This window comes from Anoplolepis gracilipes, unplaced genomic scaffold (genome assembly GCF_047496725.1).
Source record: "Anoplolepis gracilipes unplaced genomic scaffold, ASM4749672v1 Contig18, whole genome shotgun sequence".
Lineage (NCBI taxonomy): Eukaryota > Metazoa > Arthropoda > Insecta > Hymenoptera > Formicidae > Anoplolepis > Anoplolepis gracilipes.
The window spans coordinates 1,345,192-1,370,349 of record NW_027328669.1 but is presented as its reverse complement, the minus strand read 5'-3'; the positions used below and the strand labels follow the sequence as shown (position 1 = coordinate 1,370,349).

The following is a 25,158-nucleotide window of genomic DNA, read 5'->3' as shown; positions in this document are numbered from 1 at the left end:
ATTACAGCACGAAATGTTTTTTTTAAATGTAGGGGGAGGTGGGGCACATTGATACGACTTTTTTCATTATCTAAAAAAATTACTTTGCAGACAGTTTAAGATAAAAATAATAGGTTAAGTTTAAAGACTTGTTATTCTTCTTACATGTCCTGATTGAATTTTTGTTATAGATTAATAAGAAAAACTGTTATAACATTTTTTCTTATTAATCTATAACAAAAATTCAATCAGGACATGTAAGAAGAATAACAAGTCTTTAACCTATTATTTTTATCTTAAATTGTCTGCAAAGTAATTTTTTTTAACTTATCAAAGTTATTTTTCTAGGCATGAGACAATTTGAAAAAGGCGTGGATACTTCAATTCGTGAGTGATTTTAACATTAATATATTTAGAAATGAATTAAAATTATTAAAAAAGGTTATATTTAATATTGTTACGTCCAGGCCCGTAGAAAGGATGGGTCAGAGGAAGGGCGTAACAGGAACTGTTCCGATGTCAAAAGTCTTATCGACGAGTGACTCGGTCGAGCGAGCTGCAGGTTAGCAAACAGGTAAACGACGAGTGTCGTTATTACTCTGTTATGCGAACGCTCTCTCTCGGTGGTCCCTTTTTGGTAAGAGAATCGAATCTCTTTTACGCGGGACGGGACCTTGTGTGATCTTTCGCGTGGAGGGAATGAGGGAGTTAAATAAGTTTACCGATCATTTAATTTTTAAATTAACATTTATTCAATTGATCCCTACCATTATACATATAACTTTATTGATATTATCAAATCCGCCTTAAAATTATTTGTATGAGTGTGTGTGTGTGTGTGTGGATCGCGAGTGTTACATAAGTACGGAGGTCATCAATCAGAAAAGAGAGGGAAGGAGTGCGATTCTAAAGATTTTATTCTGGTTGGTATTTGTTACAATGGTTTATAATAAGAAAAAAAAAATAATAAAGATTTACGAAAATGTAATGTGTTACGGCGCGATTTCGCACACGGTCGTGTCGTCCGATCTATGGTCTCGGTTGGCTCGCGAGAATCGGCGGGTCGGCACGATTTTAGGCATACTTAGTAAAAGAACAGGGTTGAATAAAAGAGAAAGGAGACGATGAGAGAAAAAAAACAAAAGAGAAGGAAATTAAACTTACTACTTAGGCAGATTGGTTGCGTTTTAGCTGCTGGTGTAGTTGTGTCTCCAGTTGTGGTCTTACTCGGCGGGTGGTCTTTGTTGAGCACTGACTCTAATAGGTTTTAAAACGTAAACGGAACTCCCGTAGTGTAGACGAATTGTTTGAGTCAGCGAACGACCGAAAAATCTGTGCCGAATGAATCTGATGCTGTACTATTGACTGATTTTAATTTTTGGAATGATCGTAATGCGCGAGTTTTCCCTTTTTATATTAAATCTTGAGGGCGTGTTAACAATTTGGGCGGGAGTATTTTTGAGATTTTGACGTGTAAAAGCTGTCGTTCGGTGAGATCCTTCTCCTCCTTATTTTTGATTGTTGCTGATTGGTGGGCTCTGTACGGCCTCTTAGGAAATTTGGAGATTCTTCATTTGGTTTTATCTCCTGGGATTATGCGGCTGTTTTTATCCATTATTTATTTAGGGGATCTCGCTTTCTGTCCTTTTCAGTCATTTCTTTGAACATCGATTTCAATGTTTAAAACATTTTTTTCGTTCCGCGGCCCTCTTATGACTGGTCGGGCAATTATTGCTTTATCTTTATAGAAGGTAAAGACGTGGAGCCGACAGTGCGTAGCGGCATTATTTGTTTCTTTCTTAGGATTATGCAGCTGTGTTTGTTGATTTATTCATTTAGAGGATCTCACTATCGATCCTTTCCGGTCGTTTCCTTTGAACATCGATTTCAATGTTTTAAAATATTTTTCGTCGCGCGATCCCTTTTATGATTAGTCGGGCGATTATTGTTTCATTTTCGTGGGAGGAAAAACGTGGAGCCGACAGTGCGTAGCGGCATTATTTGTTTCTTTCTTAAGATTATGCAGCTGTGTTTGTCTGTTTCGTTGTTTAGAGGATTTCGTTATTGATCCTTTCCGGTATTTGTTTAGATATCGTTTTTAGTAGGTCTAAACATTATTTGATAATAACGGTTCTTTTTTATTGCGCGACCCGTTTTTTGTGACCGATCGGACGATTATTGTTCATTTCGTGGGAGGAAAAACGTGGAGCCGACAGGACGCAACAATATATATAGCATTTATTTATATATTATTTATTTTGAAAATAAAAAAAACATACATTTGGTTTTAATCGTTACTTTAATAATTAAAAATACAAAACAATTTAAATTATATCTTTAAAAACAAAATTTGAACATAAAATTTATGAAACATAAAATTCAAAAATAAAAATTTGAAAAATGAATTGAACATAAAAGTACCTTATTATCGTTTGATGTTAATAATTACGTAGACATTTTTTAAATCTTTAACAATGAACTGACTGGAACAACTTGACGAATCAATTTCTATTTTAGATTTTTTTGTATTATTTTATTATATTACACCACCTTATTTTATTATATTACATCTAACCTAACCACACGGGGAACATTGATACGTATCAAAGTGCCCCACGAGTCAGTATATCAAAGTACCCCACAGTACCATAAGTAATAAAAAACATTTTCAAATAAAAATAAGATATAAGTAGGGATACTATGAGAGATCTAACCCAGGAGGCGAGGGGTCTGACGTCATGGGGGGGAAGGGTCCTAATCACGTTCGAAAACAGATGTTTATCTTTGTGATTTTATAGCCGGAGCACTTTAGAGCCCATAAAACTGTTTCTTTTTCTAATTTTTTATGACCATTTTTTATCATTAGGATATTATGGGAAAAGAATAGAAATGTTTGGCCGACGCTGCGACGCACATATCGGAACGTTTTTATATGTGCAAAAGCGTTGACGTTCGGCAGCTTTGCACCCTCGCGGAAAATCAACCATAAAACGGGAGCGAAACATCTTCCCTAATTATTAAGAAAAGAATGCAACGCATCAGCGCCAACGTTCAGCTGCTTGAATATAAAAGCGGGCGCTCTAGGGTCCATTAGAACAATGTTTTCTTATTTTATGAACATTTTATCATTAGGATCTCGTGGGAAAAGAATAGAAATTTTTGGCCAACGCTGCGACGAACATGTCGGAACCTTTTTATAGGTGCAAAAGCGTTGACGTTCGGTAGCTTGTGTCCTTAAGACAGCATTAGGTGAAATATAAGAAGGATGAGAGCCCGTCAAACTATAGTACGATTTGAACGCGCATAGGTGAAACTGTAGAAAAAAGTTTAGTGGTTACTGTCTAATATTAGAATTAGTGACACAATAGTGAATAAATGGAAAATATTAATTTCGAAACGATAATAGACGAGTCGTCAGACGAAGATCACGCATTGTCAGACGATAGTAATTATATTAGTGATTACAGTGATACCGATTTTGACGACAACGTAGTGGAAAATGAACAAGTCCGTGTGCAAAACCAACGTAAGATTTGCGCCATACATTTTTATTATTCAACGGGTGGTGCTCTAGCTCTCTGTGCTTTGTGTATGGACACCTTTCGAGATGACATCGGAGTGATGTACAAAATACGGGAACAAAAAGTTACATCGCCCGATGAGGTGGATATACAATGGTGCAGCAGCTGTGGAATTTTATTACATATAATAATAATGTCGCGTAATATGTGTTATGTTTGCACACAAAAATAGAGAAAAAACAAAAATGAGAAACGTGGAGCAGAAAGAACGCGCCTTGTTGGAGCATTCCCACCAAGTCACCACATTGAGCGAAAATTTTGGATGGCTGCAGCATTGCGAGGAGTTTATCGAAGAGCTTGAAGAACGCAGCCGTGTCAAGCGTCCGCGACTCTCAATCGGAAATAGACAATCTTTGGTGGCAAGAATTGCGCGACTCGAGGGTGCGAAAACTCGATTGCAGAGACAGTTTATATCCAGTGGTGGTGATTATAGTGGTGACAATAACGCGAGAAGACTCATATGGCGAGAGATCGATATGGCGTCCGAAGGCCGTATCTTGACTGGTGCGGTTATAAATTATAATCACATCAAACCTCGTCAATTTTTGGAAGACGCGAGTAACATTGTGATCGAATATGTGCAGAAAGTGATGCAGAGATATATTAATATAAAAGTGAACACTGTGTTTAATGGCGAGTTTGTGGCAGGCGCCAATAAAAGTCAATACAAAAAACTGTAAACTCTTTCGTACGTCCGATTTACACGAGTGGTACGAATGCCGCGTTATCGAGCCCACGCTAGCATCGCTAGAAGAATTTCAGGAACGCGATAACGGATGGGCATTATCGCGTATACTAAATTTGACTGTAAATATAAATAAATATAATTCTATGCGCGCCGGATGTTGTGTACAATTACCGTGAAAGATAATAATGAAACGAGCAGTGGTTAACGTGCAATCCAAAAACAATGCATGTTTTGCGTGGGCGGTGGTGCTCTGTATCCAGTTGAAAGACACAGACCGACAATCATCGTATCCGCATTATACAACAGTACTGAATCTCCAAGATATTGAGTTTCCAGTCACTCTTAATCAAATTAAAAAGTTTGAAATTTATAACAATATTTCAATCAACGTGTATACTATCGAAAATGAAAACATTATTCCGTTACGCCTTACGGAGCAAAAGAGGGACAAGCACGTCAACTTGCTCTACGTGCAAGATGCGCGAGATATCGGACATTTCGCGTGGATCAAGAATATGTCCAGGCTCGTGAGTTCGCAACTCAGGAAACACAATGGTCAAAAATATATCTGCGATCGATATGTATATTTAATAAAACCGTCTAAAAATATATAAAACAAGGATATAAAAATTTTTATTTTTATTTTAGATGCATGCAATATTTTCACTCGGACGAGAAACTACAGTCGCATACAGTAGACTGTGGAAAGATGAACGACTCCGGTTACCGAGCGATAAGGACAGATGGTTCGCATTCACCAACTACAATAGGCAGGAGCGACTACCTTTCATCGTGTACGCCGACCTGGAGTGCGTTTTGGTGAAAAAAGAAGAAAATTTTTATCAACATCACCAAGTATTTAGTATCGCTTATGTACATTGCTCGTACGATAATTCGTTATCAGCGTATCATTTTTGTCGCGAAGCCAATTGTGTTGCGTGGTTCGCGGACAAACTTAATTTGGCGCAACGTGTAGAAAATATTTTAACAACCAATGTCCCCATGGTAAATTTAACGCAAAATGAATGGAAAGAAATTCGAAGCGCGACTCAATGTCACATATGTGAGAAACCATTCTAGTACAGAATAGTACCTAAAATGAAGCAAATCCTGCAAAAAATGTTATCCGAAATGTTATTGCTGAATCTTGTAGAAAAAGTATTTAGAAGTAAAATACCGATGTTTCCAAATCGAGATTTCTTGCGCGTTAGTTGTAAACAAAGGATAAAAGTGGTGAAAACAGGTTTTTCGCCCATAGAACTTATGCCCATTAAATTTAAGCAAAATGACCTTAATGTAAGTTGTAGGTATTGAAGACCTAAAAAATAAGCCGTGTTACGTTAAGATTGGTTAATTTGTTTAATTGCAAAAAATTAAAAACCTCCAAAAAAAGCTCCTTTTTCAATTATTTTTTATTCTTACACATTTGAGCCTAGGACTCTGAAAATATGATAAAAGATGCTGATAATGCATGAATTTTTTCAGCCCGAAATGTTTTTAAATTTTCGCAAAAAACTGTTTATTATCTAAAAAAGCGTCTTCGTAGAATCTAATTATTACAACTTTGGAAGATCGTAGAGCAAGCCACAGGGGTGCATTTTATTCTTCGAGAGTTATACTATTATGTACGTTTTGCAACAAAGCGATTTTCAACATTTAAATTGTTCAAAAATGGATCTAAAAAGTGAGTACAATTTTTTCGTATAAACAAATGCAATATTTACCGCAAATCGCATTGAATCGAAATGGCACTTAATGCATTCGATAGTTGGCATTTTTACACGAATTTTAAAAAAAAACGTTGCTATAAGAGTGCCATAGAAGCCGAGAAAACTTATTTACCGCAAATCGCATTGAATCGAAATGGCACTTAATGCATTCGATAGTTGGCATTTTTACACGAATTTAAAAAAAAAACGTTGCTATAAGAGTGCCATAGAAGCCGAGAAAACTTTTTTTTTTAAATCACAGCGGCTCTGTTTTTTAACATGAAGAGCTGAAACTTTTCAGATGTTTAGAAGGAGAGTTGAAGAAACTAATGCAGCATTTTCGAATTAACTTGTTTGAACAGCTTTTTTTATACGAGCCACGAAGTCGCGGTGCGCGATTGCCGGAGCTCGGGCGGCGGAGTGGGGGAAACGGCGGCTCCGTTGCTACGCGTGAACTGAAATTTTACGCGAAGACTTCAAATCGACGCTCGCGCTAAAATACTTTTTCTCCGATTCTAGAACACGTAGGATAATTTTTTTTTTAAATTGATATACCACATCGAGAGAAACACGAATCTCGCATCAAAAGCCATAAATAATGACTACTTTTCGTTATTTTCACTACTACAAAAAATTATTTTATTTATTGCTAAATTCAAGTAATAATTTTTTTGCTAAAACAAATTCGTTTTCTCTTGTTTTTTTTTATCTGTATTTTATCTGTTTTTTATCTCTCTTGAAAATATAAATCTTTGAATCGAACTTTTCAATACAATTTTATACATACAATTAATTACTTTCCAAGCGTCTATTTATAATTTTGATATTTGCATTTTAACCATGCTAAAATTAATCTTAAACAATATTAATTTTATTTTAGAAATGTGTGTACTAGACAAGTTAAGATAAGTATTATATTCTTCTCCTGTTAAAAAAAATATACATAGATTAGAATAGTAAGTAGTAGTTTTTGTAAACAACGTAATTTTGTAAGGTATTTTGTAATATATACATATGTATGTACGTTTCAGTGAATATATAAACTCTCCTATGACTATATATATGTTTACTAACTTACTTATTTTAACTTAACGCTTTTTTAGATAACAAACAGTTTTTTGCGAAAATTTAAAAACATTTCGGGCCGAAAAAATTCATGCATTATCAGCATGATGAGGAACATCTTTTATCATATTTTCAGAGTCCTAGGCTCAAATGTGTAAAAATAAAAAAATAATTGAAAAAAGGGCCTTTTTTGGAGGTTTTTAATTTTTTGCAATTAAACAAATTAACCAATCTTAATGTAATACGGTTCATTTTTTAGGTCTTTTCAATACCTACAACTTACATTCAGGTTATTTTGCTTAAATTTAATGGGCATAAGTTCTACGAACGAAAAACCTGTTTTCGCCACCTTTATCCTTTGTTTACAACTAACGCCCAAGAAATCTCGAATGGGAAATATTGATATTTTACTTCTAAATACCTTTCCTACGAGATTCAGCAATAACATTTTGGATAACATTTTTGTTGGTTCAAATGACAATTCTACTGTACTATTCGTGGAAGATGATGATACGCGCGTACGCGATCATTGTCATTTGACCGGGCGATACAGAGGTCCCGCGCATTCAAATTGCAATCTAAATTACAAAGAATCTTTTTGCATTCCAATAGTATTTCACAATTTATCTGGTTACGATTCTCACTTTACAATCGAGGAAATAGCCACAGCGTTCGAAGGGGAAATCGATTTACTTCCGATAACAAAAGAAAAATATATTTCATTTACAAAACATGTTAAAGGTACGAAAGACAAACCGGGAAATCATATTAAATTACGTTTCATAGATTTATATAAATTTCTTATACAACAAGTCTCGACAAATTGGCATCTTTTCTGAGCAAGGATAAACTCAAAATTTTACAATCAGAATTTAAAAATTTATCGGCAGAAAATTTTAATTTATTAACCAGAAAAGGTGTCTTCCCGTATGAGTACATTGACTGCGTAGATAAATTGCGCGATACATGTTTACCTCCGCGCGAATCATTTTCCAGTTCCTTGACCGATGATACAGTATCCAAGAACGATTACGCGCACGCCGAGACTGTTTGAAAGCGATTTTCCATTAGAACGCTAGGCAAATATAACGATTTATATTTAAAAATTGATGTCTTGTTATTAGCTGATATTTTTGAAAATTTCCGCGAGAGTTGTATCAAGAGTTATGGGCTCGATCCCGCGTATTATTATACTCTTCCCGGATACACGTGGGACGCCATGTTAAAGCATACAAAAATTATATTTGAATTACTCACAGACATTGACATGGTTATGTTTATCGAACGAAGTATACGCGGTGGTCTGAGTCAATGTTCCAACAGGTACGCGCGTACTAATAACAAGTACATTGTTATGCCCGTCTACTTTAAAGTAGAATGGAGAAGGGATTCTGGCTGCCCAAAAGATTAGAACACACGCACTAAAGAAAACACTCCGTACACTATCGTAAAAGAGTATATTTCGTCAACTACAATTATACAGTGGTTGCGCTTAATGCTTATACTGACGATGACGCAAGGATCAATGCGACGTCTTTATATATCTAATTTTTCGTAGGTGGGAAAGACGGCGGTCCTGATCGGAGCACGTATTGTTTTCACTGTCGCTTCCGCTTACACAGTATCTTTCTGCCGTCTTGTATTCTAATTTCCGTCTAATTTCACGTATGCTTATCTTTCTTAATGTCCTTATTTACTCGTTCGTGATCTTTTTCTAAACTTTTATATTTAATATTTTTTACTTAATTCCTTCTTCCGCCCTTAATTCTTTCTACGAATTGTTAATATTTTATGTCTGATCTGGCCGTGACAACATGCAGTCGTATGACTCATCGAAACCATCAACGTACTCGATGTATTTCGTTAATAATTTATACGGATGGGCAAGGTGTCAACCATTGCCCTATGCCGATTTTCAGTGAGTTGATAATGTTTCCAATTTTGATGTATCATCGATCGCGCTCGATTCGTCTACAGGCTACATCCTCGACCTCGAGTATACGCAGCATCTTCACGATTCGCACACTGACCTACCCTTTTGTCCAATACGCGACAAACCACCTGGCAAGCGTGAGGACAAGCTTCTCGCAACCTTATACGACAAGAAGCGTTACGTGATATACTACCGCAACCTGCAGCAATGTTCACGTCACGGTCTTCATGTTACAAAAATTCATTGTATATTAAAATTCACTCAATCTCCGTGGCTCCGTACTTATATAAAACTCAACACAAAATTTAGAACACTGGCAAAAAATGATTTTGAAAAAAATTTGTACAAACTGATGAATAATGCCGTGTTTGGCAAAACGATGGAAAATGTGCGCAATCGCGTAGATGTTAAACTTTTAACAAAATGAGATGGAAGGTACGGTGCAGAGGCATTAATTGCAAAACCAAATTTTCATAGCAGGAGCGTTTTTTCGGAAAATCTAATCGCTGTAGAATTACGTAAACTCGAGCTGAAATTTTATAAACCAATTTACGTGGGTATGAGTATTCTCGATATATCCAAGGCATGTTTGTACGAATTTCACCACGATTATATGGTGCCAATGTATCGGGAGAGATGCAAAGTCATGTACACTGACACGGATAGTCTTATATATCACATTGAATGCGACGATGTGTACGAGAATATGAAACGCGACATCAGCAGATTTGATTCGAGCGACTATGCGATAGACATTGCGTACGGTATACCGCTCGTGAATAAAAAGGTACCGGGTCTAATGAAGGATGGAAACAACGGTACCATAATGACCGAATTTGTCGGGCTTAGAGTAAAAATGTACGCGTTGCTCGTGGATGATAAGAAGGATACGAAAAAGATAAAAGGCGTCAAGAGTAACGTTGTTGCGAGAATGATAACGTTTGACGATTACACGCGGTGTTTGAACGAAGAGATTGGAATGACGCGTAGTCAATCGTGTATAAGATCAAAAATGCACGAGGTATACACCATTCGCAAAACAAAAATTGCTCTAAGTCCGTACGACGACAAGCGGTATATCGTACCTACAACTACTGATACGTTACCATGGGGACATTATAAAATACCATTGTAAATAATTGTATTTATTTATTTATTGTATGCGTAGTTCATATTCTATACATTGTAATGACTATTGAAAAGGATGTATTAATAAACATTTTGTATATTTCAAATATTTCCTATATTTTTATATTGAATACATTGTATTTTTTATAAAATTAAATTACATGATCCTTATGTACCCAAGAATTGTGCGAACTATCCCAGCCATTTCATGTAAACCTCATCACCCCTCCTGCGCAGTACTTTCTCCACGAGATACACATCTGGATAATTCGCGCGATGCAACTCGTGCTCGTAAAACGCTCCAGCGATAGATTTTTTGCAATAATCCTCGAGTAGATATGTTACAGGATTAGTACGCTGCACTTTAACAATCTTAAACACTTCGGTTGTCCAATTTGGTGTGTAACCCTTTTCGAAAAATTTTTTGTATTTGCTAACGCGTACCGGGTCACCTACTTTGAACTTTGCAGGACCCGCGATATCTACGCGGTTATACACGGTAGCCAAGAGTTTTTCAGCGATCGCGGCGGTGAATCGACGGGTTACATGCTGATCGTTCAATGCTTCCGCGCGTTGTAATCTGATACGAGTCCCGGCAACGCGTCGATCCACTTGTAAGTTCCATCCAGCGTAAACATCTTCCACATGTCGTTCTTCAGTGCGATTGAATCGCTCGATGACCGACGCCTTCGATACCGAATATGTGGAATAGTAATTAATGTTATGTTTCCGTATAAGCCGTTGCACATCGGTATTGTAAAATTCCTTCCCGTTATCGGTTTGCATGTTTTTCGGGCATCTCTTGCTATCTCGAATTATTTCGGCGATTGCATCAGTCGCCTCGCTTCCACCTTTACTCTTGAGTGGTACAGCCCACGCATACTTGCTCAACACATCGATGACGGTGAGTATGTAGTGGTAACCTTTGTTGAAACAAGAATAGGGACGCATCTCGACGATGTTGGCTTGCCACAGATCATCGTATCCCCGCACTATGACGTATCTTCGGGGAAAATTTTTTCTCGCCGGCGCATGCAGTTCGTTCACCAACTGCCGTTTCTCCAAACTATGTTGATTCTCTGTATTGTCAGTTTTTCTCGACGGCCATTTGTTGTTCGCTTTTTTATCACTCATTTTCATTTTTCGTCCTTTAATAGCCGTTCTTTAAGTTCCGTTCGCGTTTCTGACCCGTTTTTGACGCGTTCTCTATGTTTTATTCGCGTTTTTTATTCGTTTTTGACCCGTTCTTAATCCGTTCTTGACTCGTTCTTGATCCGTTCTTGACTCGTTCGAAGCCATTTCTGACCCGTTCTTGTGTTGTTCACCGCCGTCCTTCACCCATTCGAAAATGGTTCCTGACCCGTTCGCAGGCTTTTTCGCAGTCGTCTTTGACTCGTTCGTAGCCGCTTCTGACCCGTTCATAGCCTCGTTCACAGACGTCTTTTGACCGATCGTAGCGGTTCTTGACTTGTTTGTAACCTTGTATGTAGCCGTTAAGGACGTGTTTGTAGCCTCGTTCGCAGCCTTACTTGAGAGGCTGATAGTCTCGTTCGAAGCTGTTGCTGCTGCTAGGTCGTTCACTGCCACTGCTACTACCACTACCACTGCCACTGCCACTACCACTGCCACTCATTGTAGTTAGATAACAGTTCGGTAATCCTTCGTAGCCGTTCGATAATCCTTCGTAGCTTTTCGATAACTTTTTGATAGCCGCTCCTAACCCGTTCAATGTTGCCCATTCAGGTTGATAGCTGTTTCTGAGTTCGCGTTAGCCGCGCGTTGAAGTTCGTTTAACACAATCTGTATTGCTCGCACGTCTTTCTCAAACGATGCTAGCTTCTCGTTTGATTCTTTTTGTCGATTCATTAATCTTTTAACGCAGAACTCCACATTAGAGTTTGTTGACCGTATCGGTGTCGCCTCAGGTTGCGCTACACGGCGAATCTTGCGTCAAAGTCTATAACGACGCGACACAGAGCGTTTTCGTGCACATAACTTTTTACCAATCTATCCCAAGAACCGTTTGTGCCGGTTGCATCATTTCTTGGATCGAACAATCCAAATTTGTTGATAGGCATTTTTTTTCGATGCTTCGTAAAGTATCATGCGACGCTGATCGATTAGTTTTGTTGAGACACCATTCAATTTATAATAATTCCTACTTCGCGAAGTTCCTCGATGATCCACTGGATCTCGTTGTCGTGAGCATTGTGATCAGCTTGGCGCGAAGCGTCGAGCAATCGTAGCCGATCCACTAGCTCGTTAGGGTCGTCTCAGTGCACGTAATCAATCTTATTGTTGGTTAGCGAGGGATGGATACCCCCCCTCCAGATTTTGTCTTTTTCGATTCGAGCGACATCAACGGTGCAATTATTTGTTTGTACTTGTACCCTCTGTTACTCTTCAAATGGCCTTAAACATCATAATTGCGTCTATGCGTTCGTCACCAATAATATGCTCTTGTATTTTTCCAAATTTTTCCCTTCATATAAAGTTCGTTATCGGGAATTCTCTTGAAGATCAACTCGTACACTCCTGGCGTTCCAATGTACCGCACGTTATCTATGGTAATAGAGTCATCTTTGTTGATGTCGAATCGCTTTTGCTGAGTCGCATTTCATTCTTTCTGTCAAAATAGACTTCATATACATGATCAATCTCGTGATTTCTGTTGCCATCGAGGAAAGCGCCCATGTACTTTTGTCCAAGTGGCCCAAAGTGCTTCCGCAACGCTTCTTGACCTTCCGGCGTTTGTAACTTGTTTCGAACAAACGATGTTTCGAGCATTTTGTTCGAGATTTCGAAAACATCTTTGTTTACGAGTGTTTTGGATATCATAAGATGTACGCTTGTTGGTGTGGCTAACGGTGTAGAGGTTATCGACGGTTCATACAGTAAAACGTCCGATCGTTTCCTTTTTTTCGATGTAGCATCTTCCTCTTCTTCCTCTTCCTCCTCATCTTTATCCTCTTCTTTCTCATCTTTCTTGTACCACTTGATGGGTAAGATTTTAATCTTTGCGTTACTCTCCGACTTATTTTTCACCGCGATTGAGTTGTCGACAATCTTTTGTAGTGGCTCGATAATGGGTTTAAAATAGGTCTTGACCGCGATATCGTCATCGATCTTACCGGTCTTCAAAGCGCAATGTTTCTTGCGGATCGATTCGCTCATTTTCGCAATCTCCTTCGTCATCTTTTCACGCTCGCGAATATTATCGCTCTCAGCCATATTGGTAGTATCGAACGCTCGCGTTTCACCCCTCACGACAGAATGTAGGCAATGACTAATCGTTATGCGGTATCGCAAACATGTTAAATCCGTTTCTGTATCGCCCGTTTGTAAACAAGCTATCCTTGTCTATCACTAGAAATCCATACTTTTGCTGCCAACAAGTACGACATAACTCACTGAAATCCTCGTATGACATGTCGGTATTCACGTGATCGTTGTACATGTGTTTCAAGTTGGTACCATCCTGTTTAAACAAGATTAGCAGGTTCGCGTTGTTGCGTAAAAGAAGTTTCGGTATTCTCGCGTATGTCTGATAGAGATAGAAGCAGTCGACGTTCGAGTGGCGTCCCATTGAAAAATATTCTCTAATCTTATTTTGTTTGTCGCATGCCACGTCATCGAAAACGAAAATCGAGTTTGGACGTACTTCGCTCGATGGAATGACGTCACTGTTATTGAAGAATGTAAAATAGCCGATTTCATCGATCGACGTTAACAAATTCTCCAGATATCGATATTTTGGCTGTTGCAGTGACTTTGAATACACGTACACATTTTCAAAGCGGACACTGTGCGGACTTTCTATCAAACTAATCAATACGTTAGTTTTACCGCAATTCAAGGGGCCGCAAACGATTGCGCATATAATATTCGGCAGCATCGTACCGTGTCTATGCATCTCCGCGTTGTCCCCCATCCAGCGTAATCTGGCGTCGTAATTTGTCACGCGTATCGCGAAAGGTTGTCGCATGAATTTCATTTTCTCACTTCCGATTCGGATCGCACGCCTGTCTACTTATAGCTGCGCGAAACTACAAAATGCTCAGTAACAAAAAAATATTTGTCTTGCTATCAAGTCCTTACGATATTCTTGATTTGAGTGCCGAACAGCTACAGTTTGTGTCTAAAGCAGTTTTATTGTGAAAATGTGGCAATCACGTTCACTACGTGTGGGACAAACTTCCGGAATACATAAAGGCGGATTCGGAGATTCAGGCCTTTTCGTCGCTGTTTCGAACATTACAATCGACTGAGGCAACAAACGCACATTGACGGTCCAGCGTCAATGATAAAAAATTGTCGTGAATATCAATGCAAATAGGTAAAGGTCTATTAAATCGTGCAATAAACGCACTTCCTATCGAATTGCATATTCCTGGATATCAGTATTGCGGTCCGGACATGCAGCTAGAAAAACGATTGGCTAGAGGCGATCTAAGTATCAACCCATTGGACGCGGCGTGCCATGAACATGATACAGCATACTCTCGGAGTAACGATCTTGCCGAAAGACACGCGGTGGATAGGATAGCCAAGAAACCGCAAACTCGCATCATTGCAAAAGATTCGTCTCTCGGTGAGAGAGCCGCCGCCACAGCTGTCTGGACAACGATGAAAACCAAGACGAAGTTCGAGTCTAGTATGAGTCTAAAGACGAAAATGAAGAAAAAGACAGTGAAAAAACGAATACTTCCGGTAGCGAAACGCGGGGGCGTATTACCAATTCTACCAGTGTTGGGCGCTCTCGGATCTCTGATTGGTGGAGCGGCTGGTGTAGCAAAAATGGTGAAAGATGGAAAAGCTACACAACGTCAGTTTTAAGTGATGCTACGTCACAATCGCGCCATGGAAAGTCACGGATTGTATCTCGCGCCATACAAATACGGACGAGGAGTCTCAATGAGAAAGAAGAAAAAAAAAACGTCAAAGAGACGCTAAAAATGCCAGAGGGCGTAACTATCAACATACAATTGCTGCAACTAGCAAAACGTATGCACATTCCGTAATTTAGGGGTGTTTTTATGCGTGACTCATTATCGATCGGTGGTATATATCGAAACGAGAGCGGCATCATAAATTTGAATAACGCTAAAGGCTCGGGTACTTACTGGGTAGCGTATGCAAAGAGAAGGAATCGCGCTATATATTTTGACAGTTTTGGCAATCTTCGACCGCCGAATGAATTGGTGCGATATCTAAATGTGACAAAAATAGATTATAATCACACATCCTATCAAACTTATAATCAAAGCATCTGCGGACAATTGTGCTTGCAGCTTCTCCGAGCAGTCGATACATGCGAATTTAAAAACATACATTGCGCTATTTAACTTAGTATTTGTTAAACAGTTTAGTCAACATGTCTATGATATTCATGCTGACAGGAAAAAGCAGCGTTCTCGTAGCAAACTACTTTCCCACCGTAGATTTAAGCGACGGTGAATACGAGTTCGGTCTAGCGGATTTTGAGTTATCACACGATATCGAACGTGAATTCCTCGAGTAATAAATTTTACTTTGGCAAAGACGATGCGGAAATTACGATTCCCGAAGGATCGTACGAGCTGCAAGCGATACATGAATTTATGAAACATACAATTTCACGAAAACGTCCGCGACACGCAGTTCGTGATGGTGATAAAAAAAACACTGACGACGATGACTTTGAAGATGGAGAATGGCCGATAGTGCTCCGCGCTAATTATAATACGATGAGGAGCGAGATCAAATGCGCCTACAGAATAAATTTTAGCAAGCCTAACAACATTGGATCGCTGCTAGGATTCTCGAACCGCATTCTGCAGCCGCGAAAATAGTACGAGTCGGACGTGCCGATTAACATTATCAACGTGAACATTATCCGAATGGAATGTGAACGCGGGTGAGTACCACAACGGCAAACTCGTTCATACGATACACGAATTTTCACCGAGGGTATCACCAAGATATAAGATATCGGAAACACCGGTGCACATCATTTACCTACCGATCATCGTGCGAAGCATGACGGATTTAACGTTACACATTGTCGACCAGGAAGGACGATTATTCGATTTTCGAGGAGAAGAGATCACCATTAGAGTGCATGTACGACGGCGGCAAAATTAGTGTGTGATGCTCGTGTTGAACGGATCGAAAGACGTGAGAGACAACACAATTTACGACGCCAGCGACAACAACATCGAGATTTGCTAATATCCAATCATCCGGCACTAAGAAAAAGAAATTGAATGCATCAAACTTTGCGTTTTTACAATCTTTGGGATTTGCAGTGCGAAACATTTGAACGATGACTGACATTCTCAACATCGCGGACGAGCCAATCTTTGACGATCGCATCGTCAAGATTGAGACTCACGCCTACAACCCATTCGCCAACACAACGTTCGGACACAGTGACGAGATAAGAATACCCATACAACAACAGGATCTGTATACATTGCCGTACGAGAGTTTCTTATACATCGAGGGAAAATTGAAGATAAACAATCCAACTGACGGATCCAATGTGATACTGCAAAATAATTGCGTCGCATTCATGTTTGATGAGATTCGATACGAACTCGATGGCGTGGAGATTGATAGCAACAGAAACATGGGAATAACAAATATGCTCAAAAACTATGCTCAATAACAATATCATCCGATAGAAGCGTGATTATGAGAAATGCTGGCTAGAGTGATCCAACTACTGTGAATGGACTTTAATTTTTGCGTACCGCTCTACATGTTATTGGGATTTTGCGAAGATTACAGACGCATAGTAATTAACGCTCGTCACGAGTTGATCTTAATACGATCGCGCAATGACAACAATTGTCTGGTTGGAGCTTCGACGGTTAAGCCTGTCTTTAACATATTCAAGATACAATAGCAAATGCCACATGTGTTGTTGAGTGAAATTAAGAAGCTGTCTATGCTGCGCGCTCTGGAAAGCGGACGCTACCTCAGTATGGGTTTTCACTCATGGGATCTGTACGAGTTTCCGCTGTTGCAACGTACAACCAAGCATTCGTGGGACATTAAGACCGCGACTCAGCTGGAGAAACCACGATACGTTATCTTTGCTCTGCAGACAGGCCGGATGAATGTTATGTCCGAGGATACGAGTAAATTTAACGACTGCAAATTAACAAACGTGAAACTCTATCTGAACTCGGAATGTTATCCGTATGACTACATGAATCTGGATTTCGATAAAAACAGATGGTCTATTCTATACGACACGTACGCGCGTTTCTGCAAAAACTATTACGGATACGAGTACCTCGAACCGAGTCTCACCGTCTCACTGTTTCTACGTTACGGTCCGTTTGTGATCATCGATTGTTTTCGACAAAACGAATCGGTCAAGAGCGCAACCGTGGATGTGCGATTGGAATTTGAGTGTAAGGAGAATGTGCCTAATAATACGACTGCGTACTGTCTCATCATACACGATCGCGTGGTCCAGTACAACCTGTTGACCAACGTTGTGCGCAAAATCATCTAAGTGTTTGCGACAATAATTTAGAGAGAGGGAAAGCAGGATATAAATCTAAGTGTTACGAGATGGTTGTCATTCTTCTTCTTAACTGACGAAGAGAAATCTCGTCATGTCTGTACCAACGTTTGTCGATCTGCAAAGATTTAACATTTCGAATAAATTCATCGCAAAGGAGGTGGCGGTGCTGAGAAGAGGAACTGTTCTCGCACACATTTTTCGGAGTCCTATACCATGGCATCTCTTTTTACAAAATCCGAAAAGTGTCAAGCTTCATGGCGAATTATCGTGGACTACAATGGGAGGATGAAATCATTGCGTACAGTATGACGAAACGATTGATTACTACAGCTGTGGTTGAAAGAAGAAGATAATAAAATGCAGAGTCGTATACGTTAAAGGATACTAGAAACGAGAATGGCTGGCTAATATGCTCGGTGACGATGCGAGAGAAAATTTAATCATTGAGACCTTGGATACTGATTACGACAATATCGAATCTCTAAATAATCTAGATGTTAAAAATACTATACGATGTAGAAAACATGTTAAGAATTGCGCATTACAAAATGTATTTCAAAATATTTAACTGATGGTCGCAACGCCAGAAAGAATTGCAAGATTTGGAAAAATAAAATACTTAAACATTAATATGTTTTATTTCTTATTTCCTCTCCTCATTCCCTCCCTCGCGAGTCTTTAAGAATTCTTTTTTATCCTAATATCGTCTCTCCCTTTTTCTAAAATTTCAAAGCGCTAAAGTATTCTAGAATCTCCCACCACATTTACCACTAATCTCCCCCCACTACTTTGAAAAAACGGATGTCACGTATACTCGATTCTTCATACGGTCAGTGTTGCGTTAACCATTCGTGAAAGTGGTTCACTTTTAAAATCTGGAAATATGCACTACGTCGAAAGAAGCAGCGGCGGTCCCAGCAGAAACATGAATAATTACGTACCGAGTCGTTATGAAACTCCATTGTTTGAGAACAAATGTGACAAGTAAGTTTTTGATTAACTTCTTTCTATTTTTCACAAATTGTTTTTTTAAACTAATTTTATTTTTATTTTTCTACAGCATTTCGTTGGAGCGTCGTGCGATTCGTATACTAGGTAGACGATATGCATTGACAGCCACAGAATTCAAATTTCTTGAAATTGGTATCAACGTGGGTCCACCGAGTTACTTGGAAATTGTAGGAGATCATCGAGGAAAGGAACTGATATTATCTCTCGAAACGTGGAAGGGACTCTACGAGCAACGTCACAATATTCACAATTTACTGCGAAAGGACTCTAAAAATACCTATAATTTTTTAACGCTTATAGCGTTGGACCGCTAACAGTGCGAGTTCATACGATTAACGACATCAAACTTATAAGTCTCGAATCTTTAAACGTACGCATGATGATGATTGAACCGACGTTATACCATATGTTTGATCTCGATCAATGCATCGATACAACCTTTGATCGATTGGTTAGAATTACCGAGACAGTCGATATTAAGTTACACAATTCTCCAATATCGCGTCCACTGTAACGGATAATAAAGAAGTATCAAATGTAATTCGTGTCAGCGACGCTTTCAATAAACATCAACTCGTTGATTATGAACTGGCAGCTTTAGTTTTTAGTCACAATATGTAAGAATTAAAAAAAATGTAAAAGTCACAATATGTAATAATAAAAAAAAAATGTAAAAGAGAAGAATAAAGTTTTTTAAATCTAAATCATGACATAATTTATTCGCACGCATTTCCCATTCGTGCTTTCTCCCACCCGTAAACAGTCCCAGTTCTCATACGTAGCTCGTTGCGGGGAAGGGCGAAGCTAGAAACCGCGAGAGAGAGCCAACACCTAAAAGATAGATAGCGCGAGGCGAAGGAGAGCGAGAGAGTAAGCGCTAGGAAAGAAAGAGATAGCGCGACAGAAGTAGCGTAAGGTTTAGGGATCGTGAGAGAGCGAGGCGAAGAAGAGCGAGAGAGTAAGCGCTAGGAATGAAAGAGATAGCGCTACATTAGAAATTGCATGAGGCTTAGGATATCTTTTCATGCAGAGAATTTTTCGCTGCGAATAATTTGCCGCGAATAGCGAATAGTGAAAAAACTGTTTACCTTTCGTATGTATATCGTGTTTTTTATATTGCGGAATAAAAAATATATAATATATGTATATATATATATAAATTATATAATATAATAATTTATATTTATAGTATCTAAAATATAAAATATAAATTATATATAATATATATAATCTGTTTAATCTTTTAGAATGGAAAAAGATTCAGTTACAAGTTGGACGCGTTGGTATAACCAACAAATACAATTATTTAATTACATGTGTGTGCAAGTTAATAACTATTATTATTACCAAGAAAATATACGAAAAAGGAAAGCTGCTGCCATTACTATACTGTTAAATGTAAAAAGAAGAAAATATTCTAAGAAGAAGTATTGGATAGCACCCATTTTTCAAGCAAGAAAAGAACATGGTTTTTTTTATGCTGTATTACACAAATTGGGTTTAGAAAATTTAAGATTCCGTAATTATTTACGTATGTCCGTAACTCAATTAGAAGACTTGGTTCTTTTAGTTGGTTCAGAAATATTTAAACAATATTACATTAGAGAACCTATAGATGTTGCTGAGCGTGTATTTATCACATTGAGGTAAGAAAATTATTACTTAAAAATGTATTATTATAGAGTATTGTGCACTTAAAAATATAAATTTAATTTCAGATATTTGGCCTCTAATGATTCCATATCTTCAATATCTTATCAATATCTGATTGGTTTAACTACTGCTGCAAATGTTATAACTGAAACGTGTCAAGCTATATGAAACAATTTATCACCCATTGTATTATCTGCAGAAATAAATGAAATTGAATGGTTAACAATAGCAAGAGGTTTCGAAGATCAATTGAATTTTCCACATTGTTTAGTGCCATAGACGGAAAGCACATAATTATTGAAGTAAAATGATTTATTTATTTATTATAGAATATTATGTAAAATAGATTTATGTATTTACTAAATTTGTAAAATAATTTATTTTAAGGGTCAACCCAATTCAGGATCATCGTATTTTAATTATAAAGGACACAGTATAGTTCTTCTGGCTATATGTGATAGCAATTATATTTTTAAATTTGTTGATATTGGAGCATATGGTCGAAGGAGCGAGGAATTTTTAAAGAGAGTGTATTTGGTCAAAAATTTGAAAATAATGAAATGAAGGAAACTAAACCTGCACCAATTTCTAATAATGGAGAAGATTTTCCTTACGTTATCGTAGGAGATGAAGCTTTTCCGTTGAAAACTTATTTTTTAAGACCTTATCCGGGTAAACAAAATGTTGGAAATGAGAAGCGTATATTCAATTATAGACTATCAAGAGCCAGAAGAACAATAGAGAACAGTTTTGGAATTCTAGCTAATAGGTGGAGAATTTTTCGAAAGCCTATTATTTTAAAAGTAGAGAAAACCATGAAAATTGTACGAGCGACTGTGTGTCTACATAATTGGTTACGTATAGCAGATCTTAACGGAAACGAAAAAATTCAATATATTATACCAGATTCAGTTGACAGAGAAGACGAAAATGCTTTTATAGCAGAAAGCTGGAGAGCAGATATGCAGGCTATAACAGACATAACTCGCTTAGGAAATAACTCCAGCACTCGTCAAGCTGTAGCTGGAGTGCTGGAGTTCGGGAACAATTTCTTCATTATTTTAACAATGATGGAGCTGTCGATTGGCAATGTCTTTATATGTAAATACATTTAAAAATTATAAATAAAAATTGTAAATAAATTATTGTATAAAATTATGACTTTCTTTATTATATAAAATTATACCTTATACAGATTAAATAAATACGTAATATAATATTAATAAACACTTTTTTGAACATATTTTTAAATAAAATTGAGTATGAGCTCCTTAATAATAAATAAAGAAATAGTAAAAAGGCAATAGGAGCGAGGAGCTTTGATTAGCAATGTGGGTTAAATTCTCCAATTCCATTAATGTGTCAGAAAATTATATTGATAATTAGTACATTAGTAAATTATTTAATTGATATTGAAATAAAATACGCGAACGTTTCGATCCGTATTCGGATCCTTTTCAGCGCAACGCATGAAATAAACGTAATTACTATGTAATAAAATCTTGAATTATTCATAATCGCAAAGTCAAATCGCAAAACAATAATAACATGCCGTCGGTTTATAATTAAAACATAAGATAAAAATTAGACCGGTTGCTATTTTGTCGGAATGAAAAGTTAACGCTCATTACACGAATACATGATGTCACTAATCTAAATTGTTCGATCATATTCTAATAGTGATGTTTTTATATAAACGAATGACTTTTTCAAATGTTCCCATTTTTTCCGTCAAGCATTTCTCGGAGGTTTCCAAGCCACGAGGTATGCAATTTAGAGGTGAAGGATAAATGATTCTATTATAATAAATCAAACTAAATAAATAACTGACGACAAATTAATGCTTTGTTGGCAATTTAGTAAATTATTAAATGATAATAAATTAAATTAAATTAAATAAAAAAAAAATACCGAGAGCATACGGCCCAAAATTCACAAGGACAACATCCCGTTTAGACTGATCGTCTCGTCTATTAATAGTCCTTTATATTTTTTAGCGAGTTGGTTACTCAAAATCATGTACGACAGCTTTCCGAAAGCTAAGAGCCACGTCACTAACAGTTTCGACCTCGTGAACAATCTTTCAGACATTTGTATTGATAATGAATTTGAGTTGGTTTCATTCGATGTGATTTCTTTTTTTACCAACATTCCTATTAATTTAGCAATAGAGAGCATTTCTAAAAGATGGCATTTAATTACACAGAATTGTGATATCCCCGAACCAGAATTTATGTTGAGAATAAACTTAATCTTAAATTCGACTTTTTTTGTATTTAACAACAAATTTTACCGACAAACATATGGTACTCCAATGGGCTCTCCGCTCTCTCCAATTATCGCCGATATAGTTCTTCAAGACTTAGAAGAACAAGCATTAGCATCATTGAATTTTACCCCCCCCTCCCCCATATATGTTAGATATGTTGATGACATATTAATATCGGTACCTTCCAATTTTATTGACCAGACAGTGACCATTTTTAACTCCTTCTACAACAGAATACAATTCACAGTGGAAACCAGTGACCATAATAAATTAAACTTTTTAAACCTCACACTTATTTAAAAAAATAACTATTTAATATTTGACTGGTACCATAAAAATACTTTCTCTGGCAGATACCTGAATTTCCATTTCTTAGCATCCGTTTAATCAAAAGCGTGGCACAATAATAGGCTTAATCAACAGAGAGATTTTTATTATCAAACCCGACATTTCATGAAAAGAATTTTAAACATGTAATAAAGATTTTAACTGATAACTCTTACCCAATTGACATGATTTTTACAACAATGAACGAATGTATAAAATATTTAATTAGAAAAAGATCCAATTATAGAGAATCTCCGGCCTCAAAAAATATCTCATTTTTTACTATTCCGTATTTACCTTCGTTAACTGAACAAATGAAAAATGTTCTAAAAGATGTTGATATTAAGCCAGCCTGTTACAGCATAAACAAAAATAATAAATTTATTAAAGCTCATAAAGATCCGATCCCAAATCCCACAAAAATAAACGTAGTGTATAAAATTAATTGCTCAGACTGCAATGCGTCATATGTTGGTCAAACGGGCAGAAAACTAAAAACCAGAATAAACGAACATAAGACCAACATAAAGAAAATTAATACTAACAAATCTGTTATTACTGATCACCGCTTGACACACAATCATGAATTTGACTGGGACAAAGTACAAATTCTTGACAATGAGCCCTATTACGCTAAAAGACTGATATCGGAAATGTTACATATTAAACGACAAACGAACAGCATTAATCTACAAACAGAGACAGAATGTTTGCCAGCTACTTATGAAAACATTATAAATAAACTACCGAAGATTTGATGTCACCTAAAACGACCTCTCCTCAAATGTATTTTTCGCCCTTAGTCGCATTACGCTTGATCCATCGTCACAGTTACACGTTTAATAGCAGTGCAACATAAAGAATAAATTAGTGGACATGCATTCGGTGAATCTACTTCCCGTAAGCATTTTTATTATTTATTTTTTATTTAATTTAATAGTAGTGTTATAGTGGGGATTCTAAGCCATGGGGCGTTGAGGGGGGTGTGGGGACGGGGGTATCTGGGAGGCGCGAGGGGTCTGATATTAGGGAAAGGGGGGGTGGGGGGGGGAGGGTCCTACACACGTTCGAAAGTAGATCTGTTTATCTTTGCGGTTGATTTATAGCCGGGGGTATTTTAGAAGTCGTAAAACCTTTTTTTTTTCTAGTTTTATGTTCATTTTATGACCATTAGAATATTATGGAAAAAAGAGATTTTAAGCGCCGGCGTTCGGCAGTTTTGTACCCTCGCGGAAAATCTCCCATGAAACTGGAGCGAAACATGTTCCGAAATTTTTAGGGAAAGACCTGCAACTGCAAGGTGTTTATTTTTGTAGTTGATTTATAGCCGGGGGACATTTTAGAAACCATAAAAGTGTTTTTTTCTTTTTTTTCTAATTTTTATGTTCATTTTATGACCATTAGAATATTATGGAAAAAAGAGATTTTAAGCGCCGGCGTTCGGCAGCTTTGTACCCTCACGGAAACTCTCCCATAAAACTGGAGCGAAACATGTTCCGAAATTTTTAGGGAAAGAACTGCAACTGCAAGGTGTTTATTTTTGTGGTTGATTTATAGCCGGGGGACATTTTAGAAACCATAAAAGTGTTTTTTTCTTTTTTTCTAATTTTTATGTTCATTTTATGACCATTAGAATATTATGGAAAGAAGAGATTTTAAGCGCCGGCGTTCGGCAGCTTTGCACCCTCGCGGAAAATCTCCCATGAAACTGGAGCGAAACATCTTCCGAAATTTTTAAGGAAAGAATGCAACGCACCAGCGCCAACATTCGGCTGCTCGAATTTGAGAATCTGTCTCCGCGTTAAAACGTATTCAACAGTCGTCGAGTGTCTTTCGATTTAGTGCTAAAATGGATATAGAAGATGTGATTGTCATCGAAGACAATGAAGACAATGAAGACAATGAAGATGTGGTTATTATCGACGACAGCGATGAAGAAGTGGAAATAGTAAATGACTCTGATTATGAGAGTGATCCGGAAGACTATTTGAATGAACAAGTAGTGCCGTTAGTGCGTAAAGATTTACGAATTATAACTGAACGGCAGGAAATGTGTAACATAATATTTTATTACGAAGTAAAAAAGTATGACAACGACGAGGAAAATAGTGAAAAATTTTGTTCGGGATGTTTCATCGAAGTTCAAGATTTATATACACAAGGTAAAATTGTGTATAAACATAACACAGGACAATATATTTATCACTGTTGGAACTCGTGTAATAATTGTGGACACTCACTGTGCCAAGTAATAGCATGTAGTGTGTGCCGTTTTTGTGCGCAGCAATAAACTTTT

General features: G+C 37.4%; 2 protein-coding genes and 1 long non-coding RNA gene across 3 annotated transcripts; 2 read left to right on the top strand and 1 right to left on the bottom strand.

Moving 5' to 3' along the window:
- The first annotated feature begins 270 nt into the window (after positions 1-270).
- LOC140675705 (uncharacterized) lies at positions 271-18,553 on the top strand. Its single transcript, XM_072910329.1, has 2 exons — positions 271-366; positions 4,897-18,553. Exon 2 carries the CDS (start codon positions 9,515-9,517, stop codon positions 10,088-10,090), a length of 576 nt encoding a protein of 191 aa, XP_072766430.1. The 5' UTR covers positions 271-366; positions 4,897-9,514; the 3' UTR covers positions 10,091-18,553.
- LOC140675787 (uncharacterized) lies at positions 10,276-11,217 on the bottom strand. Its single transcript, XM_072910393.1, has 3 exons — positions 11,131-11,217; positions 10,540-10,770; positions 10,276-10,491 (listed from the first exon to the last, which is right to left on the bottom strand). The coding sequence occupies exons 1-3, from the start codon at positions 11,215-11,217 to the stop codon at positions 10,276-10,278; spliced, it is 534 nt and encodes a 177-aa protein (XP_072766494.1).
- A 390-nt stretch (positions 18,554-18,943) lies between the features above and the next one.
- On the top strand, positions 18,944-23,794 carry LOC140675706 (uncharacterized). The gene is made up of 4 exons (XR_012048437.1): positions 18,944-19,706; positions 19,861-20,259; positions 20,332-20,568; positions 20,654-23,794. It is a non-coding gene; the product is annotated as an uncharacterized lncRNA (long non-coding RNA).
- The last annotated feature ends 1,364 nt before the right edge of the window (positions 23,795-25,158 follow it).

Coding starts and splice junctions, on each gene's coding strand:
- LOC140675705 (XM_072910329.1), top strand. CDS start 9,515: ATGAGTATTCTCGATATATCCAAGGCATGTTTGTACGAATTTCACCAC.
- LOC140675787 (XM_072910393.1), bottom strand. CDS start 11,217: ATGAGTGATAAAAAAGCGAACAACAAATGGCCGTCGAGAAAAACTGAC. Junction 10,771..11,130: donor GTTTGGAGAAACGGCAGTTG/GTGAACGAACTG, acceptor TCGGTATCGAAG/GCGTCGGTCATCGAGCGATT. Junction 10,492..10,539: donor CGGGTCCTGCAAAGTTCAAA/GTAGGTGACCCG, acceptor TTTTTCGAAAAG/GGTTACACACCAAATTGGAC.